At 49.4% G+C, this 24,466-nt stretch overlaps 1 protein-coding gene across 2 annotated transcripts in view; it reads right to left on the reverse strand.

The window, feature by feature from the left end:
• Window positions 1-1,204: 1,204 nt before the first annotated feature.
• The window catches only part of WDR59 (WD repeat domain 59), a 68,759-nt gene continuing 45,497 nt past the window's right edge, over window positions 1,205-24,466 (reverse strand). Inside the window, exons 19-27 of one of the 2 annotated variants that reach the window (XM_065416499.1) lie at window positions 23,220-23,276; window positions 14,907-15,040; window positions 13,087-13,168; window positions 10,748-10,860; window positions 8,623-8,770; window positions 8,454-8,526; window positions 6,194-6,320; window positions 3,156-3,298; window positions 1,205-2,008 (exon numbers count right to left, since the gene is read on the reverse strand). In XM_065416499.1, coding sequence (XP_065272571.1) covers window positions 1,773-2,008; window positions 3,156-3,298; window positions 6,194-6,320; window positions 8,454-8,526; window positions 8,623-8,770; window positions 10,748-10,860; window positions 13,087-13,168; window positions 14,907-15,040; window positions 23,220-23,276 — 1,113 coding nt within the window. In that variant the 3' untranslated portion in view covers window positions 1,205-1,772. The remainder of the gene's footprint in view (window positions 2,009-3,155; window positions 3,299-6,193; window positions 6,321-8,453; window positions 8,527-8,622; window positions 8,771-10,747; window positions 10,861-13,086; window positions 13,169-14,906; window positions 15,041-23,219; window positions 23,277-24,466) is intronic. The other variant, XM_065416500.1, reaches the window with a different exon arrangement.

Below are 24,466 nucleotides of genomic sequence, written 5' to 3' on the forward strand. Positions count from 1 at the left end.
AGCTGCGCGGCCCGGGCAGAGCCAGCCATGCTGCCCAGAGCACTGGTGGCGCGTTTCACTGAGGCTGCGGGGGAGAGGGAAGAGCAGTGGAGGCTAGCCTCCCCGGCCGGGAGCTCAGCAGCCGGGCAGGACGGTCCCGCGGGCCGCATGTGGCCCGTAGTTTGCTCACCTCTGGCCTAGGGCTAAAAGAAGCAACACTTCACTGCCTCCTTAGAAAGTCAGCTAGCAGGGCCTGGAGCCTGCCATGCACATCTGAACCTGATACAAGGGAGCAGTCCCTGGACCCTGGCCCGGCAGCGAGGACCAGAGGATACAGATAGATACATCGAAACAAAACAATGGGGAAATGAATTTACTAGCTCCCAACTTTTAAAAAAATAATTTAATCTGTACTGAAAATACATGATCAGTTTCCTCCATTCCAAGATTTCCAAGGCCTGATTTCAGACACAAGGTGTTTCAGAGAGGCAGAAACATGTTCCTACCCGCCCTGTGGGTGCAGAAGGAATCCTGTGCCACGATCAAGGCTGGGTCTAGGCATGTCAGACTGACACAGAAAGCTAAGCATCAGATTCAGGCTGCATACCTGATTTACATGACTGCACAGACATTGACAGCATCTGCACCAGGAAGGCATCAGCTAGGGACCTCCTCATTTGCACAGGAAGCTGATAAGTTTATATGTGAAAATGCATATGCAGTTGAGAAAAAAAATCAGGCCTTGAGTGTCTCATCTCTGCACATCTCACAATTTCATAGGAGACACACAACCCCCACTCCACAAAATCACTGCCATGCTGCTCTCTGCAAGCCTAGTCTCTCAACCAAGTTAACTGACCTATTCACACAGTGAACCCACCCATCACAGCAGATCCCAGACCGCCAGTGGCAGAAACATCATTCCATGGAGACTGAGAGTTGATCCAAGACCCAGATAAGCAGCAGTCCTTTGTCCAGTCAACAGGCTGTGTCACTGACAAGGGGTTAAAGTGAATCGTTCCACCCAGTCAGAACAAAAAAAAAAAAAAAGCCCCTCCCCCCCCCCGAGTAATATGTTTTAAATCTCTAGAAAGAAACAAGTGATTCTAGTGCACTGGGCTGGGGGAGGGGGCTTTTTATACCATCTACAGTTATTGACCAACTGAATAGGAAACTAGGAAATGATCTTTTAAAAGGTAGCTTGATCCTTTTGTTTTGTGTGATTAACAGAATTTTATTAGACCAAGAAATGGCAGTTCAGAAAAACATTTAAAAAAATCTCCCCTGGCTCCAAAGGCCCATTGTCTATTTGCTCTTCGAAGACTGAGTTAAGCTTGGAACTCCTCTCCTGTCTGGAAACTAATTTCACCTTAACTTAACTAAGAGGATTGTCTTTGTCATGTGACTTGATCTCTTGACCGGTCGTCTTCCTGCCAGGAGGCCCTTGGAAAAACACTCCAAAGGAACTTTCACACATTCCTTTCAGCCTCATGGAGACGAGCCACCAGTCATGTATCCTTTATAGCAGAGCCTGATTTTCCCAGAACGGCATCCATTACCAGCAATGGCACAGAGAGTTTGGCCACTTCTACCTGGAGCCACCTGGGAAGCTGTTGGAAGACTGGAAGCATTTGGTAATACCAGTGCAATGCACAGCAAGTAAACCCTGCTTCAGGCGCCGTAGGCATCCTCTGTAGATACTGTGGAGAGAAGCTGACTGACCGTGGTTTAGGAATAAGTATTGAAGTATTAGATCCCGTACTAGGGATGCTCTCTGCTCTCGCTGACTGTGCTCAGAATGTGCTCTCAAGCAGGCAGTGGCACCCGCAGCCGGTGGGGCACACTTCCTGGGTGCGAAACCACTCCATCATGTGACTGGTGTGTCCTCCATGTCCGCAGGTCAGACAGAAATTGGAGGAGCCTCGCACTGCCACGTGGCAGATGGCACACTGGAAAGTGAAGCCCTTGCAGATGGTGCACTGGGTGCCCCGCACCTCGCTGCGGCAGTGACTGCAGTACACCCCAAACTCTGGCAGTGGGGGAGAGGGAAAAGAAATGGAGAGCAAAACAGTTACTGCAGGCTCCTATAGTCCTGGAGACCGCAGTTCTCTATTCATCCCCAGGGCAGGTATAGCAGAGTCTCCCCCCTCTCCCCCGAGCTCTGCTGACCTGCCTCAGACCTGACCTAGGGAGCCCACCTCCCTGAGTAAGAGCAGAGTTCTTCTCATGGGCCTGTTACATTCCTTTGCTCCTCTCCTGAGGCTATCCAGTTAGGCTGAGACATCAAAGCATGAGGTGCTGGACTGAGACCAATTAACACAACCCGTCTGAACAGCATCAGGAGAAGGGAACAGCTTTTAGCCATGACTAACCTGGGCTGGACAGAGGTGCTATGGAGGTGAACTCCTCCAGCTGCCCTTTTCTCTCTCTCTACATTTCGGTAGAGTTTTGTCTTTAGCATCCATCTCCTCCGTGAGAAACAAACAGGCACAAGCCAAGCCCAGCATGTCAACGGGAGCAAAGATGACCTCTAGTGTGAGGCTGCTGTTTACCTGGAGAAGAGCAGCCACGATCCAGGCTGCTCTGCTCTTCCAGACCAACAACACCTTGACGGGGCAAAGTGAGCTTCCTCACAGCTGCTGCTAATGCTGCTTCCCTGTTCGACATTACGCCCACCCAGAAGTGCAGTGTGCCTTCCTCTTGCTAGGCCTGCTGGAGAACTGCAATGGGCAGCCACAGGGCTTGGGGGAATGTCTTGCCCACCCATTTTCTGTCTGGGTTTCCTAAAGCCAGAAACCAGGTTTTTGTAATTCTACCCACTAGACATTGTGAGAACCTCTCAATCCATGGTCAGTGATTGGGTTGGCTCCCCATACTACCCCAGAGGAGGAATAGCCTCCAGCACTGTCAAGAGGCCATCACTACACAGTGGTAAACACACTTCCAGCTAGTAATGTCCCTCCGTCCCACATACAAAGTCACTTGGCCAAGATCTAAAGATCTCATCTCCACTCTGAACTGCCAACAGGGGGCTGAGTACTTACCAAGCAATTTGCTGCCACAGCCAGTCTCTTGATTGGCTGAATGGATACATCTTAGATCATCATGTCTGCTGAATATTTATCCCCAAACCCTTCAGGCAGGGGTAGCTGGAAGAGGCAGAATTACACACTCACCGATTCCCTTGTGCGGGTCGGGAGGACAGGAAACGAACTTCAGAACCTCAGCCCGTTTCTCTCGCAGACCCCAGCGATAAAGGATTTCCCCGTAGCATTTCTTGAAGTCATCAAACTGCTGAGTGTTGGCAGGGTCCAGGAGCCTGGAGGAGGGACCCACACAGCCAGTCACTTGATCTGTTCACTCACCGCAGCTCTGGCTGCAATTCTTAACCCAGCCAGCAGCAATGCCATGCGTCCGACGAAGTGGGCAGTCACCCACGAAAGCTTATGCTCCAATACATCTGTTAGTCTTAAAGGTGCCACAGGACCCTCGGTTGCTTTTTACAGATCCAGACTAACACGGCTACCCCTCTGATTCTTAGGTAGCTACAGGAGCAACATATTATTTTCCCAGTCTCTCAGACAAAGTGTTATAATTTTTGAATGGCAATGTCACAGTGAGCCTGAGTGGACCACATCTGTCATCAGAACTAGGGTGTGTGGGGGAGGGTCAGGTTCTCTTCCGGGGCCCTCACTGCAGCTGATTTATGGAAAGATTTCACAGGCAGTCAGCCAATCACTGAGCAGAATTGGTTTGTGTGATTAATGTGCACAAGCCTTGTCAAGTAGTGTCAGGCTAAGCAGTGTTAGGCCTAAAACTTCCGGAAGTTGTAAGAAGCGAGTACAGTAGAATCCTGCAAGCATAAGCATAATCTATCTAGGAAGCTTCATAGACTGAAAAGGAAACTTTGTAAATATAGATACAGGCTTGTGGTTACTATGCTCTGTAACCAGACACCTCTTTAAGCTGATTCGAGCATTTTTGAGTCTAGCAAATTGACCACAATTAACCGCATAGAGAAGAGATGAGCTGGGCACAGGTGCACAGTTCATTAGTTCAAAACAACCGCAAATGCCACCCTGGAATATTTGGCCACCTTGATTAGTTGACTTGTTTTGAAGCACGGCCAGCAAATACCGTATAAATAAGATGCAGAGGCGCATGTGTGTGTGTTTTGACCTAAAAGAAATCGCTCTTTGTCAGGCTCACATGCACCCCCTGAACCAAAGGGACTTGCGCTTCACTGACTATCTGTGCCTGGCCAGCGCAGGAAATGGTCAACTGAAGGTAATGTATCATCTTTGGACGAAGGCAGGGTAAGATTTTAAAAAGGTCTGGTTATGCTCGACCTGGTTAATCTTAAGTCTGTATTAATACTATAGGTTAAGTCTAAGTTGTTTAAAAATAGTAATAGTCAATAGTTAATCAATATATAGTAACTGTATATGTTTTGTGCCTTTCTGGAAACAGGTACAGCATTGGTAAAGTTAGTAGGTTATAAATCAGGGGGTCTCAAACTCAGATGACCCCGAGGGCCGCATGAGGACTAGTGCATTGGCCCGAGGGCCGCATCACTGAACCCCCCCCTGCTGCCTCTGGCCCAGCCCCCACTCCACCCCTTCCAATTAGGCCCCGCCCCTGCCCCACCTCTTCCCACCCCTTCCCTGCCCCATTCCAATCCCTTCCCTGAAGTCCCCACCCCAACGCTGCCCCCAGGGGGTGCAGAAAGGGTGCAGGGTGCAGCGGGGGCTGAGGGCAGGGAGTTGGGGTGCAGGGTGCTCAGGGCAGGGAGTTGGTGCGGCAGGGGGTCGGGGTGCAGGGTGCAGCAGGTGGCTCAGGGCAGGGAGTGCAGGAGGGGTGCGGGATGCGGCAGGGGGCTCAGGGCAGGGAGTTGGGTGCAGGAGGGTGCTCCAGGCTAGGATCAAGGGGTTTGGAGAGTGGGAGGGGGATCAGGACTGGGGCAGGGAGTTGGGGGTGCAGGATGTGGCAGGGGGCTCAGGGCTGGGAGTTGGGGTGTGGGATGTGGCAGGGGGCTCAGGGCAGGGAGTTGGGGTGCAGGCGGGGTGTGGAATGTTGCAGGGGGCTCAGGTCAGGGAGTTGGGGGTGCAGGAGGGGTTCAGGGTGTGAGCTCCAGCCTGGTGCCGCTTACCTACAGTGGCTCCGGGGTGGCAGCGGCGCTCACTGGGGCCAGGGCAGGCTCCCTGCCTACCTTGGCCCCGGCTCCATGCTGCTCCGTTCCAGGAAGCAGCTGGAACCATGTCCCTGCAGCCCCTGGGGGAGGGGGAGTGGCTCAGGCTTCCCTGCTTGTGCGGCAGCCGCTCTTCTAGGTACCTCCCACGAAGCTCCCATTGGCCGTGGTTCCCTGTTTCCGGCCAATGGGAGCTGTGGGGGGCGGTGCCTGGCAGGAGGCAATGCCGGAGCCCTCTGCCTCCTTCCCCCCTCCCCCCCGGCCCGAAGGGGCGTGCTGCCGGCTGCTTCAGAGAGCAGCGCGGCGCTTGCAGCATCAGGAGGCAATCCCACGGGTAGGCAGAGGGGGGGGGGCGCGGGGAGCTTGGCGGGCCACACACAAGAGCCCTGCGGGCCGCATGCGCGGGCCGCGTGTTTGAGACCCCCTGTTATAAATCATAGTAGTTTTGCAAGTCGCTGTGCCTGTCTCCAGTATAAGTTACCATCAAGTTTATCATAAAAGTCAGTAAAAGTTTATAAGTTGTTAAATAAGTTAATAGGTAGGTTAAAATTAGTAAACTATAGTTGATTAATGTATCGGTATTGCATATGAATTTGTGTTGGTTGGGGATGGTTACAGTACACGTAAAGTCATTAGGCACATTCTGTCTCTGTTGCCTTTATAGTCATAAGTCATTAAAAACCTTTCTTGAGGAATAATTAGTTGTTTAGTTTCTCTTTTGCGGACACTACTCAATCTCATTACATCTGTGTTGGGTGGTGGGAAGTAGCGATCACCCAGAGCCCCAGTAGGGCCCTGACGTGAGCCCCCCTAAGCCTCTGATGTGTGCCTCCTCCTTCCATTAATCTCCACAGTTTGGAGCATTAAGCTTTCAGGGCCACTAACTGAGTGAAAGTTTGGGCTAAGGGCTTGCCTACTCTCCCTTGATTAGCTGTAACGCCACCACGGAACAGCTAGCTAGACAGCCTTCCAGCTGATTCTGAGAACTGCCCAGAAACTGCACAAACGGGAGTTGCTGAGTGCTACCTTTTGTTCTTGTCATGTTGATCTCTCTCGCGCTCCCGGTGGTCAGCGTACGTCAGGTTTCCGTAGCGGAGGTCGTCAGGCGAAGACTCGCACCAGGGGGTGAATGCGTGCTCTGTCTCTTTGCTTGCTGCAAAAGTCAAAAGATGGTTAGTGTGCCCCGAGATGCAGTGACGAGTGGGCTATGAATGGGGCAATGTGATGTGCGAAAGGTTCAGGGAGGAGATGTGAAAGTTAGATGGAAGCATGTGAGGCTATGTGCTCTCCCCCCCGCCCCTTCCACCCTTGAATGTGTTAGTATTGTCTTCTACACAAGTAGTTCTCAACCAGGGGTCCAGGGTGCCCCTGGGGGGCCATGAGCAAGTTTCAGGGGTCCACCAAGCAGGACCAGTGTTAGACTCACTGGGGCCCAGGGCAGAAAACTGAAGCCCCACTGCATGGGGCTGAAGTCCAGGGCCCTGAGCCCCGCCACCTGGGGCTGAAGCAGAAGCCTGAGCAACTTAGCTTCACGGTGCCCCCTGTGATGTGGGACCCCGGGCAATTGCCCTGCTTGCTACCCCTTAACACCAGCCCTGGCTTTTATATGCAGAAAACCAGTTGTTGTGGCACAGGTGGGCCGTGAAGTTTTATAGCATGTTGGGAGGGGCCTCAGAAAAAAAAAAAAGTCTGAGAATCCCTGGTCTACACCATTACAAAGACTCCTACATCGTAGGGAGCCAAGAGCCAACCCCTTCATTTGCCATCAGCCTCTTGAGATCGTCCCTCCAGCTCCCCAGCAGAGGGGCCAGGCAATGACTGCATGGGGAGAAGGCTCCCAGGACGCAGAAAATCTGGATTCAGAAGGCTGCACCTGGTCTTCCGCCCCATATGAAAACACGCAGATTGCTCCACAGGAGACTTGCACAGCTCGGTGCTGGTAGGAAAGTTAGCGTCAGTACAGTTCCATTCCCAGTGGCTGGGAGCGTGCTGGTGTCAGGGCTTCCACACCTTGGGCTGGGGGAGGGGAGGATTCTTGTTCCTCTGTGAGGATGCTGGTATGAAAAGGGGCCTCACAGGGGAAATCTTTCAGAGAAGTGCATGACCCCTGGGTGCAGGGAGAAGAGTGGCAACCAACATTAGTGGGGTTGTCCTTGCTTCTGCTCCCTTCCCTGTTCCAAAGATAGCTGCAAACTGCACTGAGTGATTACAGGTTTGCTGTTGCTTGGGCCCAATATTGTGCTCAGCCAGGTAGGCCACTGTGAGACAAACATCATGCAAATGGCATTACACTGGACCCTGGGGACACAAGACAGCCCTGAATTCCGACTTTTCTGAAAAGCATTAACTTGGTGGGAAATGCCTGTAGGATCCCAAGTATTTGGGTCACTTGTAAGAGCTGCCACTGACACTCCAGCCTTCCCAACTGCCACTATTCTAGCTAGACCATCACAAAGTAAAGGAGTGAGCGCCTCTCCCGCAACTCTGGAGTAGAGAGAAAACAGGAAGTCCCTGGTCAAAGCCCCTCCAGCAAATATCTGAAGTGTCCTAACTCGCAATGGCTGCGGTGCACAGAATGACTGGCCTCAAACTGGACAAGTGCTCTGGCAGCAATGATCCTACATCACCCCACGTGACCAGCACAGCAACAAGACAGTGTCACCTGGAGCGTCTGCCAAGCCAGGAGAGGAGCAAAATATCACCGGCCACAGCCACCTACTTATCTTGGGACACAAATACCCGGGGAAATAGAAGGGATGGGACGGGCATTTGGAATCAAGTCCTTGAAAGCTGAATGGGGTTTGGGGAAAGCTTGCTCTATTAGACGAAGCAAGCTGCCTCGGTTCCCTGTAGTCCAAGATCAGAGAGACATGTTGTCTAGTAACAGGGTCATCCTGAGTGGTCTGTCCCACCACCCATCTGCCATGGGGAGAGAGACTGCCATAGACACAGCTGGTTTTGGCTCCGGTGTGAGCTCCCACCCAGCGGGCTGACAGTGAACTGGAGTCCTTGTGCACATCAGGGTGAAGTTTGCAGGGAGACTCATTCCACCAGTGAAGAAACATCAACATTAAACCATTAACAAGGGCAGATGGCACATGGCTCATTTCCAGCCATGGTACCTGACCCACCAACAAACCATGGAAATTTGCTCTTTGCTTCTCAGCTCCACAACCACTTACAATTCTTTACCACCATCACCACCACAGATAGCCATTTAATGCCGAGGGGGCTTATGCGAATAAAGTCATTTCCTCTATCTGTCCATTCCGCTGCCTCTCCATACCTATGTTCCAGCCTCCAGCGTTGAGTCCAGGGTCTGACATGCTGGAACAGGAGCCTGAAGACGTAAAGCTAGGCTGTTGGGTGGAAACAAGAGGGAGTTGTGTCACACACGAACCAAAGCTATTCCAGACTTTCAAGAAAAGCAGTTGGAAAGAAATGACTGTGCATACGTATCGGCTGTGGGAGAGCACGTTGGAGGAGCGCTGAGGGAAGGGTCCCGAGGAACTCACGCACCCCTGCAGCCTGGACTGCGCCTCAAACACACTGCAGAGCATGGCCAGGGTCTGAACATCATGGAGCTGACAGTAGTGAGCCAGCCTGAGGGAGGAGGAAAAGGGAGAGAGCAGGAGCTGAGGCAGAGTTCACCAGCCAAAGGGAACACTCACAGCAGGCCAGGGGTTGGGGGACCCTATGGAACTAACTATGCCCTGCTGCTCAGAGGATGTGTGGGTTCTGGGGGGATAGACTCTCCTTTTCATTACTTTACAAATAAATAGATAAAAGAGCTTCCAGTTGGATAGACAATCAAGGCCTCAAGACAATCAAGAGATGGTGCCTCTCTGCATGGGGGTATCTAATCCCTTACTGCGGGGTGTTTAAGGACCCCATCCACACTGGGAATGCCCAAGGATCCTGGGGTCTGCACAGCTCCAAAGAGCAGTTCTGCAGGAGCAAGGTTAAATTGAGCCATGAGACTCGCTGTCTGATCATTTTGGTGAAGATACTCAGACTTCTCAGGCTCCTGGGGCCATTCCCAGCCCAGATCCCAACCCCAGCTTATAGGCCAGAGCAATGGGGATTAGACCAAAGTTTGATTCCTAAAGAGATTTAGTTGATAGGGAGGGTTGGGGATGGATTTAATATAGAGCAGCCTGCAACACTGGCAGGAGATGGGGCTTTCTGGAAATAGAAGACCCAAAGTGTGCACTCTGCACTCTACATGCAGGAGAATTAATGGGTGATGAATGCGGGTTTGAGGTGAATTTTATCTATTTTGACATGCGGAGATTGTGCCATGTCCTACGAATACACTGGTACCCAAGACAGAGATAACAGATTTGGCCACTGTCAAGAGGCCAAATGAGGTGAATTAGTAGGGATAACTATTCATGGCAAGGCAAACAGTGAACCAAGATCTCTGCTTATTATAGTTTGACTGATGTAGTTATCTTCCACTTCCTTTCTCCCTCCTCCTGTTTGCCTCATCCACCTGTTGTGTCAGGTGATAACGTAGACTGCAAGCTCTTTTGGGGCAGGGACTATCTTTTGACTGTGTATCTGTACCGTGCCTAGCACAGCAGGGCCCTGCTTTCTGATCGGCATCCACAGGTTTTGCTGCAATACAAAGAACAGACGCTTCCTCCTCGCCAAACATAAGAGCAGCCCCACCAAAGGGAGTTCTCTTCACCGTCTTGGTGAAGGGCAGGCATAGGTTGGAGACTGGCACTGATTAGAGGATGGCTATAGGAATGGACTGTCCCTCTTTCCCATCCCTGCCTCACACCAGGGCAGAACTAGGGCAGAGTCCATGTAGCAGGTTTGGCAGAGCTGTCAGCAAAGCAACTCAAAGCAGGTTCTAAGCTTCGGAACAGATTAGCATTGGCTATCAACTCTTCCTATCCGAACAGATTCAGATCAATGTCAAGAGGTAGGTAATGTGTTGTGCAAGAGGGCTGAGTGTGAATCAGGCCTTAATGGAGGTAGCTACCAGAAGACTCTCTGGATGACAGGAAATAGTTTGCACTTGGAGCAACAGCAGGGAATTTGATTGTTAAACTGGCAGCCAAATCAAGACAGGCGAGGGAAAGAATCCTGGATAAAAGCGGCAGTTCCCTCTTACATCAGGCCTCCTCCATGCTAGTCAATCCAGATGTCTTGGAGCACCACATACTGTACCATAAACATCACATCAGAGCAGGAGAAGCTAATCTTAGCTCAGCCAAAGGGCAGGGGGTCACTTGACGAGTGCCAGGGCTGCCTCCTATTTGCAATAAACAGATTTGTGGCTTCCCTCTTTTGTCCTATGAACGTGCATCTCATGATGGAGCTGGACAGTCTCCCCCCATATTAAAGGTGAGGGCAGTCACACGAAGTGCTAGAGAACTCCACGACCAGAGGCTATGCACTGATTATCCCTGCATAAGCCTTTAGGCAGGATCTTCTAGCTCAAAGTCGCTGGGCTTAGCAAGCAGCTCCTCTCATCTAAGTCTGAAACAAGACCCTACAACTTGCAGCTGTGAACAGCTCTGCTCCAGAGACTACCCCTGCTCCTGCTTTGAGCTTTTGGAGACCTACAGGGACTCCAGGAGCTGACGTCCAAATGGATGTTGGGCCCAGGGTGTCTCCAAATCCGGGTCAGACTTCGGTCCAAGACAGAGATCCGTGGCTACCGTAGCCAGTGACCACACCTGGACAGACACAAGAGAAACAGCATGAAAGACAACTAGAAACAGAAATTCACCTGCACTGAGGGCTCTGACCCCGCATTGCAATCACGCATGCAAGGTTCAATAATGGCAGAATTCTTTCAGGTATAGGTACAGCTGATTTTCTAGAGGCCCCAGAATCAGCCAAGCCCTGATGGTTTTGGAGTTGGGCTCCATAATAATGGAGAATCAATCAGTCATATCAACCAACTAGCTACCTCTTAGCTGCAGGAAAGCAGTGTTAGCTGTTGGGGAGGGATCCCCACGGACAGACCAGACCTGGGGTCCATCTAGTGTATTAGCCTGTCTGTGACAGCGGCCAGCACCAAATGCTTCAGTGCAATATGCAAGAAGCTCCCTAGGGGACAATTATGGAATAAATGGCTGATAGAAGGCGTTTCTTCTTAACCCCCCCTCATTTTGAGGTTGGCTTATCCCAGGAAGTGGGAGGTTTTCTTTATCAGTAAGTGTCTAATCTGATTTTTAAAATCTGATGACACTCTTGACCTCTGTGACACTGTGTCAATGAGTTCCACAGGTGAACTATAACATATACACACACATGACCTTTGATCGGTTTTAAATTTGCTGCCTTTCAGTTTTATTGAATGCTTCTTGTTCTTTTATTATGCATGAGGAGCACCTGATTTACCATCTGTATACCTACCCCATTCATTATTTTGTATACCTCTATCACATCCCCTCTGGTTCGTCTCCCTTCTAAACTAAACAGTCCCAGACTTTTTCAGTCTCTCTCCACATAGACACCTCTCTAGGACGCAATCACTCTTATCACCAGTCTTTAACCCCTCACTAGGTTTTCTGCTATATCCTTGTGAGGTGGGGTGACCAGAACTGCACACAGTATTCTAGCTGAGGGTGAACCACTGATTACAGAATGTCACAGAAAAGGAGGAGGGCAGGGAGGGAGGTGTTAGAAAGGCAGCGGCAGCTAAGATACAGGACATGAGAGCTGAGAACACAGAGTGCAAAGAAACACAGACAGTGAATTTCAGGAACGTGGCAGCACTGTGGGACCAGGAGAGATTGGAAAGGAGGGGAACTGAAGTACAGAAGCAAAGCATGCCCTGAGCGAAGCAGCAGACCACAGGGGCCAGGGGAAAGCTGGGTAATTTGTACAAAGCAGGCTCATAAGGGGACATTGAGAAATTGTCATGCTGCAGCTCAGGGCTCCAGGTTTCAGCTGAGGAGCAGGACATTTCTGTAATGTTGCAGTGCAGGTGGAGGAATGAAATGGGAAAGTGGTGTAAACACTGCAGCAATCAGCTGGTAAACCCTTCTAGGAATTAGCCTTTCCTATGACGTGCTATTGGATCCTTTTAATATTTACATAAAGTGAATCAGAAAGTGTTTGTGGTTTATATTTAAGGAACACCATTTAGGTTTTTAAAACTTTTTTTTTAAAAAAGCTGAAAATTAATTGAAACATTTGTATGAACTTAAAGAGAATCAAATGAAATAATGTAGCTGTTTAAAGGTATAACATTTTGCTGCAGGGTTTGCAACACAAACTTCAGACCATCCTGCTAAAGTAGGAGAATCAGAAAATAACAGAGTACAAACAAAATGAAACGGAAACTAGTCTGTTTTCACTGCCCCAGTGGAATCCAATGCAATGTAAGCAGCATGATGGAGAAAAGGAAAATGTCTCAATACCCAAAACAGTATTAGATTGTAAGGTCTTTGGGGCACAGGCTGTCCGCCTTTTGTATTCGGTTCCAGCACAGAACAGCCATAATCGTCCCTATTATTACGAACCCCACAGGTAGAAGAAAGAGAGAGTTCCTCTTGCCAAAATGATTACAGTGGCTGCAGTGATTTTGATGCATGCCCATTCCAGTCACTGACAAAGTAGCATGCCCTGTGTCTAGCTTGGCCTATGAGAAATTCTCAGAGCACTTAGTCATCTCAGCTGGTTTGGAAAAGGGTATGAAACAAACCATTTGCTGGTCTGGCCAGGGATTTCTCAATGAGAGGTTACAAAGTGTCAGTGCTTCTGCCCCAGTTACCAGGGCGGACTCGTTGTAACCCTTCCAGATGGTCTCTGGAGTGACTGCTGCACCCCAGTGACCCAGCCATGCCCTTGAAATCCAGGATCATGGCATGAGAATGACAAGGCAAGAGTAATGTGTTCGCTAAGGCGTCCCATTCAGCTGCTGTGCTCTAGATAAAGGGCAAGCCCAATACCTGGACGAGATCCCTACGTCCAACTGCCAGGGCTGAGGAGGCATTCTTCTGGCAGGTCTCCTGAATGTTACTGACGTTCAGACTGAAAAAGAAAGAGAGGGCTCATCTCTGACACGCTAATTTACCAAGGGAGGGTTGGTTATGGTTCACACCACTGGACAGAACTCCCTAATCACACTGCAGGGTCAGACCGATCAGCATTTCCTCCGTAGTCATTAAGAGACACCTGACTGCATACCATCCAGCTGCCCTACCAGACAGTCCACTGCATAATGTCCCATTCCAATCCAACAGCGAATAGCAGGATCTGCTCTGACAGTCATCTTGAGATGGTCCACCACCAAAGAGTTATTACCATGGTGACATACTGGTGCAATGTGAAGCTGAGATTTGTTCTTGTACCCAGAAGCTGATAGCCATCTGGGGCTGCCCCATTTACAAATTATTGTTACCATTCAGTCTACCAGTTAGTTAATTTTATAGCCAGCACTAGACTTTGAGGGAGAGCCAGGTGTGATATTGGGCGGGATGACATGCCACCACTGACTAGCCTCCAACAGCATTGAGGGATTGGGGGGGCAGTATGTGGACCTCACAGTTACTTGGCAGATCTCCCACTCACTGGCGGCAACATAGCTCCCCCAAACACCCCCATGATTTTCTCCTTCATCTGCTTCCATTCCTATCAGGGAGTATTGGGAAAAAGGCTGCATAAGACCTTACAAATAAATGCCCCCCCCACCCCCCTTAAGACCACCTGCAAACATGAAACAATTGGCCAATGGCTGGGTTATTTTTACTTCTTTATGATGGATAGAAAAGGCAGGGAAGGGATTTTGTGGCTTTTTTCCTTTTTAAAAACCCATGACATTCACGGACTGTCTTGCCTCAAAGGCCCTCTGCTGACGAGAACACCAGTGGAATGACAATAGCACTAGAATGGAAATGAAAGTTGAGCAATTGAAAGAAGAGCTTTCCCATCTGTTTTTTTGTTTGCTTTAGAACTTCAATGACTAATTAGCACATTGGAGAAAAGTTGTCTTTAATAAAGCTTCAGCACCTCCATCCTTTTGATTAAGAGGAAAGCACTCACAATACAGATGCACAATACAGATGCACAGCCCTGAAATTAATACGTGCACACACACACACACACACACACACACACACAAAGTTGAAAAAACCTTTTTGAGAGCAAGAAAGAGGAAGAGTGTGTTTGAGTGTATATGCACGCATAGATAGAGACTTCCAGGCCTCATCATCCATCGTAATGAAACAAAAAGGGGCAAAAGCCCATTCCAAAACCAACCCTTTGGCGTTCTCCTTTAACATGCACCCCTGTGAAAAGGGCCCATGCTCACAATGTTTGTTTCAAATGATGAAGTCCTCCAACAGCTATATATACAATCTTCAGCTGCTAGGGCTGGAGCTGGTGTGTAGACCTACAATCAAATATGTTCCTACGTATTTCCTTCACCACACATCCCTTCCAGAGGTTTTTGGGAAAGAAGCCATCTCTCCTAGGTAGACAGGGACACCATGGGAATGATGCAAGAGGTGAAGAATGGGTGCTCAGTGGAACAAGATGTTGATTGATTTTGACACTGCAGAGCACAGCAGTGGCATTGAGGGTCGCCTTAGTTTGCGGCTAGAGTTAGGCAGGGCCAGCTCCAGGTTTTTTGCCGCCCCAAGCAAAAAAAGCCAGAGTGTCGCCGCCAAAGCAAAAACCGCAGTGCCGCCCCTTGAAAAGAGCCACCCCAAGCACATGCTTGGGATGCTGGTGCCTAGAGCCGGCCTTGGAGATAAGGCTGTGTACTCACATGTACTGCTCCCCTAGCGATTTGTGCACAGGAAGCAGGCAGGAGATATCCTGTATGATGACTTTGCCAGCAGCTTTAATAGGTCGGTTGTTGGCATCTGTCCCCTCACGCTTGCTTTTCCATCTCCTTGATTTCTGCAGAATAGATGGCAACAAGTTACTGAGGGAGGAAGACAGCAGCTGTTATCAGGGCAGGAACAATGCATGAGCATCAGGAGTAATGCAAGCATCACCCACCCACCCTCCAAAGGTGTTACCCCCGAAGAACATTAATGACGACATGCCCAGGAGAACAAGTGTCTCTGTCTCTAGGAAGTGAAAAGCAGGCAAGTCAGCAAGCTCAAGGGCAAACACACACGCTTGAGAGGGATTTTACAAATTATAGGGGGGTAGGCAGTAAAAACAAATCAATACCCAGCAAGCCAATAATATGCAGAAAGGCTGACAGAAGGACCAGAAAAATATCTTTATTGGTTCTGGGTCTGACCCCACTGCACACAGGACTACCACTGACTTCAGCAAGAGCTCTGAGCAGAGGTGTGTGGGAGGAGGTCCTGTATTTGCTGCTAGCTTCAGACCGGAGTCACAGGGAGAAGTTGACATGCCCATGTTGTCTCTTCCAACTAGTTCTAATGGGTCCTTTGTGTGTCACTGTCTAGGACCAGGGTGGGACTGAATTGGATTCCAGTGCCTCCTTGTCTACAGCATTTGCCAATGCTTCTGTTTGAGAACAAGAAGAGCTGGCTGCCTGATGGCAACACTCAATCAAAGGAGCCCGGGAATTTCCTACAGCAGTAGGCAGTTGCCACTCTAACCAGCTAATTTCCAGCTGTACCCAAACCACTGCTGTGGGAGGCTGGTGAGGAGACAGAGCGAGGAAGCCAAGCATTCCCCCCAAATGGCCATAGAGTTTTCACCTTTATGCCAAGATGCATAAAACTACTTAGGCCACCCACATCAATTATTTTAGATGGCCAGTTTCCTGGCCTCTTCCAGCTCCTCAGCTTGTTAGCCCACCACTTGAGGGAGGGGAGTGAGTGCATGCAGTGGCCCAACCAGCCTAAGGGACTGGAACAATGTCTTGCAGGAGGCACTGGCTGCTACACAGGGCTAAGGTGAACAAAGTACATCCTGCGATGTTCTCGGATTGTGCCTTTGCTTCCTGGCAAATCCGATATGGGCAACAGGTCTCTTGGTGAACAGAGTGAAATAGCAAGGGTCTGCTGAATGCGCACTGACTGCACAGGAACAGACTGGGCAGGCGTAATAATTACACACACAGGCACTTGATTTTTAAAGGTCATTTAAAATTAATTCCTCCCTTACTGACTCTGGGTTTTGCCATGCAGCAGCTGAGGCCATCACTAGAACCTGCCACACAGAACCAAGAAGGAATACATGCTCCTTACCTGATTGATATAGCACAGGTGAGACAGAGCCCTGAGGGTCTGGACCTGGGCTCTGGCAGGTAAGTGAAGGAGAGACTTGTTTTAAAAAGAGAGTCTAGGATGGGATTTAAGGTCAGGGTGACATAGGAACAAATATCCCATTAACTTTCAATGAGGCGGACATGGGTGCTTTTCAAAGCCCCACCCATACTTCTGTAGCCTGCACAGGTATGATCTGATATTCAGAGGCATTGAGCATTTACATCAAAGGGGGCTGTAGGTGCTGCTCAGCACCTCTGAAAATCCAGCTACAAGGGCTCTGCCCTCACGTCCAGCTGTGCAAACCCCAGAGAATTGGAGCAGAAGTTTTGATATTCGACAGCATTGTGTATTTGTTCCTAAAAGCATCAGAATTAATCTCTGAGTGGGATCATACTGTAGGGTGTGGGCCAGTGTCCTCTCTGATACGCAGGGCTTGCCTTCAGTCCGCTAGTTCCTTGAACTGCTCCCTGAAACTAATCAATAATATGTTGTGGGCCAGACGCTGCTCTCATTGGAGTCAATGGGAAATGCCCATAGACTTCCCAGAGCAGGCTGGATCTGTTGGAGGATACCCACAGAAGTATCAATGTTTTACAGCAGGTAGCCGTTAGTGTGTGTATGGGAGAGGGGAGGAAACTGAGAAAGTGCTTTGTGCTATAGCATGCTATGCACAGCGAGAGTGGCAGGTGCACTTTGAAGGGCCAGCATGCTTCCCCACTCTGTGCCCCATGCAGCGTTGGCCAGGAAACTCCGTTCCTTTGTGTCAGAAGGGAGCAGAGTGACATTTGAACTCAGGTTTGCAGGTGCAGGGCCCGTTCTCTGCAGGTGTAATGCCACTGACTCCGGCCGAAGTATGCCAGCAGAATGCTCTGGAGAGCAGTGCGCCACCTAGTGGCCACCTGTTTACTAGCTGGCCCCAGCAGGGGAGAGGATTCCGTTTGCTCCTCAGCACCCACAGATGGACAATTCACCCACACACACACACACACACACACACACACACACACACATTCTGAAAGCAGATTCAAACCCCCCTGCCTTTAGAGGGGCATTTTGGAGACTCAGAACATGGACAAAACACAGCATTTTCCACAAGTAAACAAGTAACTTTGGGGGGGAAGGGGAGGATGAGGAAGGAAGAATGGAATATTCCACGAATGGATCATTTACACTGCTAGGCGTCAACAGGGCACCAGGCAAAACAATGACGACATTAACTGATTACTGGGCCTGGCAATCAAATCTTCCCCCTTCCCGTGGATGAGGGCTGTCTACATACTCGCAAAATTTGGACCCAGGATTGGTCACTGGCCTAGCTTCACTAGTGGGGGTTACAAAAAAAACCATACACCCTGCCTACGCTACAGATTCTGCCACTGCTACCCCCCACCCCAAAGCTGCGCCTGTGGAGATCCACGCAGCCCCATTTTTGTGAGATTGGTCCAATTAAAAGTCCTGTTTGCTTCAATCAACCAGTGGCAGTAGGACAGAAAGCCAAGGAACCAGCAGGAGATGTCAGCCTTGGCGTGGGCGGCCAAACATGAGCCATATCAACCTTCACCTTTAATAGGGAGGTGAAGACCATGGAGACAGCAGGTCCCAGGTGACGTTTCACCTTGGTCCAAATGATTTCTGGCAAACCACAAGAGTAGTCCTCAGTTGGGCAAAGTTTGGACACTTTTGAGGCAGGGTTACCCGAGGCCAGAAGTGTCCTGTGTTTGAGTCTGTCGTTCCACAGGGGCTTGGGGAAAAGACACACAAGGTTCCATCTCCCCTTTTGCTCAACTTGTTTCCCAGGGAGAATTTTCCTCTGTGGTTTAAAGACACCCCTCTTCCCTCAGCATTCAAGAGGCATAGGAAATGTGCTTCTCCCTGGGGCTCTGCCACTGCCTGATGGCACCCCACCGCCTTCATGACACGCCAGCCAGCAATTGGCTGCTTGGGTTTAAAGCGGCTGGGAACATAATAGGTGGCGCTCAACTGTCAATTAATGAGCCTGCCCCCATTGTACTTGAAACTGCAAGTGGAAAATGTGGGTCATTTGTCCCCAACCTTTCTAGCTCTACCTTCGTGCAATCTAGAATCCAAGCCAGTGGGAACTGCATCTCCTCAGCTGCTTCAGAGAGCCAGAGAGGAGAGGCAGGAGAGAAAGGAAATAGCCAGTGACAGTGAATTGAGATTCTTCAGCTCCTCTGAGCATCAGGAGGAAGGAACCAAGAGTGTTCAGACAGTCACGGGGAGGGGGATGGCTGTGGGGAACAGCCCTGAGAAATGACTGCACAGCTAGCCTGAGGGCACCATTTGCTGCAATCTGAGGTGATGATGGCAGTAAATGGGTTCAATGCGGAAACAGACAGCCCAAGAATGAGCCACCCACTGCTTGTAGCAACTACAATTATCCTTGCATAATCAGCAGAGAGGGTTACAAAATCCTGCATGCTCCTCTTGGAACGGGGATTCTTAGCTACTGAACATTCATGTCTCCCCTCAGAATCCTCCTGACACAGGCAGTGTTTTAGGTAGCCCCATGAAATGTAGGGGCATGTGAGAGAGAGGTTCAAGGGTTACATTTATTTTAATGGAGTAGAGGGATAGAAAGGGGGGAGAATGCAGACGATGCCAAGGATTAAGTTCACCGACTCCAGATCAGGTTCAAGCTGCTTCTCATGAAATCCCCAGTGGGGCGCAGTGTGTTTGTCAAGGCTTTCTTGCTGAAAAGTCCTCCTGGTATTTTGAACAACAAACCCCAGTTAACTCCAATTACAGGTGTCCGAACCCTGCCTGACCACCACACTGCCAGGGTTTTTAGAACAAGGTTCTCTGCAACATTAAGATTTGCTGTTTGCAGCATCTGCCCTGGTAGCCAGTCCCAGCAGCTTCCAAGGAAGGGGCAAGAAATCCCAAGTGGGCAATTACGGAAGAACCTGTCCATTTGGGGACTATTTCTTCCTGACCCTCATCAATTAGTGGCTGGTTCCTGCCCTGAAGCAGGAGGGTTTGGTGCCTCTCATTTAATCGGTGGATAGTCTCATTATCCTAATAAGCTCTCAGTCTCAATGATCTCTGGTGGCAAGAAAGGTCACACGATAGTTATGTAGTGCATAAAAGTATTTTCTTTTATCAGTTTTACATTTGCTTATGGGGTTTCACTGACTGTCCCCAGCTCTTGGTTATGAAACAAAGTAATTCACTTTTTCCATATGGGGCATTGTTTTGTATCCTTCCATCATCATGTTGTCTCCTCTCTAAAACTAAACATATATGGAATTCCCCTCATGGCTCTAACTATTTTAGCTGCCTGTCTTCAAAAACCCCTTCAATTTCTTCTGTATCTTTTTTGAGGCAGGGTGACTGGCACGGAACACAATTTTCCAGGTGACGGCATGCTATTGATTTATACAATCATTACATGACATCCTTCCTGTACCAATACTGGTGCACAGTGTAGAATCTAGTCTCTGCTATTCCGCTCGGTCATGGTCTTCTGTATGGTGGTAAAATTGACTGGTCTGCTCTCCCTAGGGTGCCCGCGTTTCCTCATACCAGCTGCTTTCCACTTAACAGCTTCCCAGGGGAGTTTGTCTCTTGGCATCCAAAGTACATGCCCCAAATACAACCAGGGCTTTCTTCTAATTCTAGTGGAAATGAGATGATGGTGAGTAATTTCTCAGATTTCTACGTTGGTGATGAAGTCTTTCCAACCAACGCTCAGAATTTTTAAAGAGACACTTATTTTCGAAGGTGTCTACTTTTCTGTTTATCATTTTGGTAGACTGATTTCTAGAATGCCTTAATAGTATGGATAGCGTTATTCTTTACGCATCCAGACATTGCGACTGCTGCATATTGAGCAGAGGTTTCCATTGCATTGTCCTCAGTGACGCCCAGGTCTGCTTCCTGAGTGATTATATTTCACTCCGCACTCCTCAGTTCAGAGGATTCCTTTCCGTGAGCATTACTTTGATTCTCTCATCATAAAATTCCTTCCACCTGTTGTTGTGCTGAACAGGCACCTAGCTTGGTTAGGTCCCTCTGTAGTTCCTCACTCAATTAGGTTCCTCTTCTCCTGTCCTGACTCATCTAAACAATGATGGGTTATCCACACATTTTGACACCTCACTACTCACTCCCTTTTCCAGATCATTGATAAATAAATTCAACACTGGCCTGAGGATAGAACTTTGGAGCATCTCACTAAAACTTCTGCCATGTTGAAAACTGGTCATTTTTCCCTAGCTCAGTTTTCTGTCTTAGTTGCTGATCCATGGCAAAACTTTATTTCTCACCCTTTCAGAACATTGGTTTCCTTAATAGACTCTTGCAAAAGACTCTGTCAAAGGCTTTTTGAAAGTCCAAATGAATTATGTCTTTCTATTCTCTTTCAGACACTATTTTGGTGACACATTCATAGAGTTGTAGTAGATTACGGAGGTACAATTTTCCTTTACAAAAGCCATGCTGGTCTGTCACTATCATATCATGTTCTTCTAGGTGTACCATAATTAGTTTTAACTAGAGCTCAACCAGGTACCCGGTACTGAACTACGGATTACTGCTGTCATTCCCAAAATAATCCCTACTGCTTTTTTAAAGATAGATAGAAAACTGGCTAGATTTCAGGCTCAACGGGTAGTGATCAACGGCTCAATGTCTAGTTGGCAGCCGGTATCAAGCGGACTGCCCCACGGTCCGCGGGTCAGTCCTGGGGCCAGTTTTGGTCAACATCTTTATTAATGATCTGGATGATGGGATGAATTGCACCCTCAGCAAATTCGCAGATGACACTAAGCTGGGGGGAGAGGTAGATACGCTGGAGGGTAGGGATAGGGGCCAGAGGGACCTAGACAAATTGGAGGATTGGGCCAAAAGAAATCTGATGAGGTTCAACAAGGACAAGTGCAGAGTCCTGCACTTAGGAAGGAAGAATCCCATGCACCGCTACAGGCTGGGGACTGACTGGCTAAGCAGCAGTTCTGCAGAAAAGGACCTGGGGATTACAGTGGAAGAGAAGCTGGATATGAGTCTGAAGTGTGCCCTTGCTGCCAAGAAGGCCAACGGCATTTTGGGCTGTATGAGTAGGGGCATTGCCAGCAGATCGAGGGACATGATCATTCTCCTCTATTCGGCATTGATGAGGCCTCATCTGGAGTCCAGTTTTGGGCCCCACACTACCAGAAGGATGTGGAAAAATTGGAAAGAGTCCAGTGGAGGGCAACAAAAATGATTAGGGGGCTGGAGCACATGACTTATGAGGAGAAGCTGAGGGAACTGGGATTGTTTAGTCTGCAGAAGAGAAGAACGAGGGGGCATTTGATAGCTGCTTTCAACTACCTGAAAGGGGGTTCCAAAGAGGATGGACCTAGACTGTTCTCAGTGGTAGCAGATGACAGAACAAGGAGTAATGGTCTCAAGTTGCAGTGGGGGAGGTTTAGGTTGGATATTAGGAAAAACTTTTTCACTAGGAGGGTGGTGAAGCACTGGAATGGGTTACCTAGGGAGGTGGTGGATTCTCCATCTTTAGAGGTTTTTAAGGCCCAGCTTGACAAAGCCCTGGCTGCGAGGATTTAGTTGGGAATTGGTCCTGCTTTGAACAGGGGGTGGGACTAGATGACCTCCTGAGGTCTCTCCCAACCCTGATATTCTATGATTCTATGACCGAAGGGTAGCAAATCTACTGAATTAAAAACCAGCAGCTGATTTTCATGAGATGGTAGGTGTTTTAACCACTTCCTTTTTAAGTGAATTTTTCTTCCAATATGGTTGGATGATGCTGCGAAGTCCAGGAGACTTGCTGCTCTTTAGCAATTTGTTCCGGCACCTCTTTGAAATCTCCATCTGTGACCCCTTGTCTTTATCAGAAAAGGGGAGGCCTGGGACAGGTGTGACCCCTCCTCCTCGGTTGTTTCGACTGATTGTCAGGGCCTGTGGAAGACTGGTACCAGTGACTGGGATGTGGGCGGTCTGGCCTGGTGATCACTGCAGTGTTCAAGAACCAGAGGCCAATGGGTATGTCGGAGTCAGGTGTCAGAGCTGAAAGCTGGAGGCAGGGTCAGACAGGAAACAGGTGCACCAGTGCTCAGTCAGAAACCAGAGAGCCATAGCCGTCGGAGCCAGAGCAGTCAGTCACCAGTGCGACAGGATTCAGGGACTGGAGCAAGGGGCTGGAAATAGGGAGGGTCAAAGTCAGGAACTGGGGACGAGGCCGGAGTCAGGTGGCAGGGTCTGTAGCAGCAAGCCAGGATCCATCCTGTTGCACAGACAACTTCCTGTGTCTCTTTCTAGATTAAATAGCGTACTCATGAGCTCCTCCCGTCAGGTCCCTCTGGGCAGTAACTTTAGTGGAGGGCTCCCAATTCTCCAGTCAGTAGTAGAGCTGTTAGGTGGTGGTGTGGATCCAGCAGTGGCCTGAGCGCCCATGGGCCTGGGTTCAGGACTCACAGATCCTCTTACACTGGTGCAAAGAAATCATTTAGCTTTTCTTCAATGTCCTTAGCCTCCTTAATTGCTCCCTTTACTTCTTGAAAGTAAAGTACATCCTTTTTTTTACTATGTTATTAGCCTCTCTGATCTCCCTCAGCAGCCTTTTCGTGATCCGAATGCTGGGTCACACAAGCCCACTATTATACTCTTACGATTTGGGATCTGTGTCCCTACAGATGCTACTGCCCATTCGGAAGTGTTACCACATTTGATTCTCTGGACTCTTTTAGGTACAGTGTATAGTGCAACTCCCCTACTCCATGACCCCATCTCCCACTTCCTGGCACTGGGTCTAATAACGGAACAGCCTGTTGTTCAGGTTATCCTAGGTCAGGCAGGGAGTGCTTTATTCTTGGGGAGAAGACAGGGTAAGGGAAGGAGAGCATTAGCACAATGCACAGTACCGGGAAGTCGTTAATTGCTTGTATGGACCAACGCCGCCGGGCAGAGCGAAGAGACATCTGCGCGTGAAAACGTTACACCCCAGAGGAGAAAGGAAGAAAGGCACCGAGAAAATTAAAAGAAAAAGAAAAGAATAAATAACTAAAATCCAAAAAAGCCTAGACCAAGGGAGCAAGGGGCATTGTGGCCTGTAGTTTGTTACTCCATGGCATTCCCCAAAGGGCCATTTCAAAACGAGGTCCAATCGGAAGCATCCCCCATTCCTTCTGCACAGTGTGACATTAGCCATAGGCTCTGCAGGGAGGGGGCTGCTGTCTCTCAGCCCGTCACTGGCTCCTTTGGAGGACCTCAGTACTCTCCAGGCATTAATGAGCTAAGCCTCCCACCGAGGTGGAGGAATATTATTGTAGCCGGCACAAAGAGGTGTAGTGACTTGCTCAGGGTCACACAGCAAGGCAGTAGCGCAATCGAGGACAGAATCAAGATCTCTTGAGTCCCAGCCCCCGTTCTAGCCACTAGACAATGCTTCCTCTCTAGGGTGCTGGAAGCACAGAGCTAAGCACTAGACTGATCACATGACATTTAACATAGCTGGTGCCTGCCATGGCCCCAGAACCCACAACGCTGTGGCAGACCGCTGGTGTGCTACATGGAGAGCAGTCATGGGTGGTGAAAGGGCAGCTTTCCTGTGTGTTCACAGGACCACGAAGGCAGACCAAGAATGCTGCGGGGAAGGCAGCCCACATGAAGATCTCACAAAGGGTTTCCAGCATGCGAGGAGGGATAGCTCAGTGGTTTGAGTATTGGCCTGCTAAACCCAGGGTTGTGAGTTCAATCCTTGAGGGGGCCACTTAGGGATCTGGGGCAAAAATCAGTACTTGGTCCTGCTAGTGAAGGCAGGGGGCTGGACTCGATGACCTTTCAAGGTCCCTTCCAGTTCTAGGAGATAGGATATCTCCATTAATTTATTTTATTTATTGTATAGGCCTTGACACTAAAGAAGAGGCCATTGCTAACAGAGCCCATGAACTTGTGGCTCAGCTGACTCCATAGCAGGGCCGTGCCCAAGCTGAGCAGAGAGCCAGGCTGTTTGCCTTTGGGCTGGAGGTACTAGGCCAGGTGAGGAGCTCTCTCGCAGGCTCCTCAGACACCCAGCTGCTCACATTGCTCCTCCCTTGGATCCTGCAGGAACGTCGGCCATTGGAACCTGGCACAGTGTTTATGGTAAAATCCCAAAACGGGGATCTTA

This window comes from Emys orbicularis, chromosome 14 (genome assembly GCF_028017835.1).
Source record: "Emys orbicularis isolate rEmyOrb1 chromosome 14, rEmyOrb1.hap1, whole genome shotgun sequence".
NCBI classification, from domain to species: Eukaryota; Metazoa; Chordata; order Testudines; family Emydidae; genus Emys; species Emys orbicularis.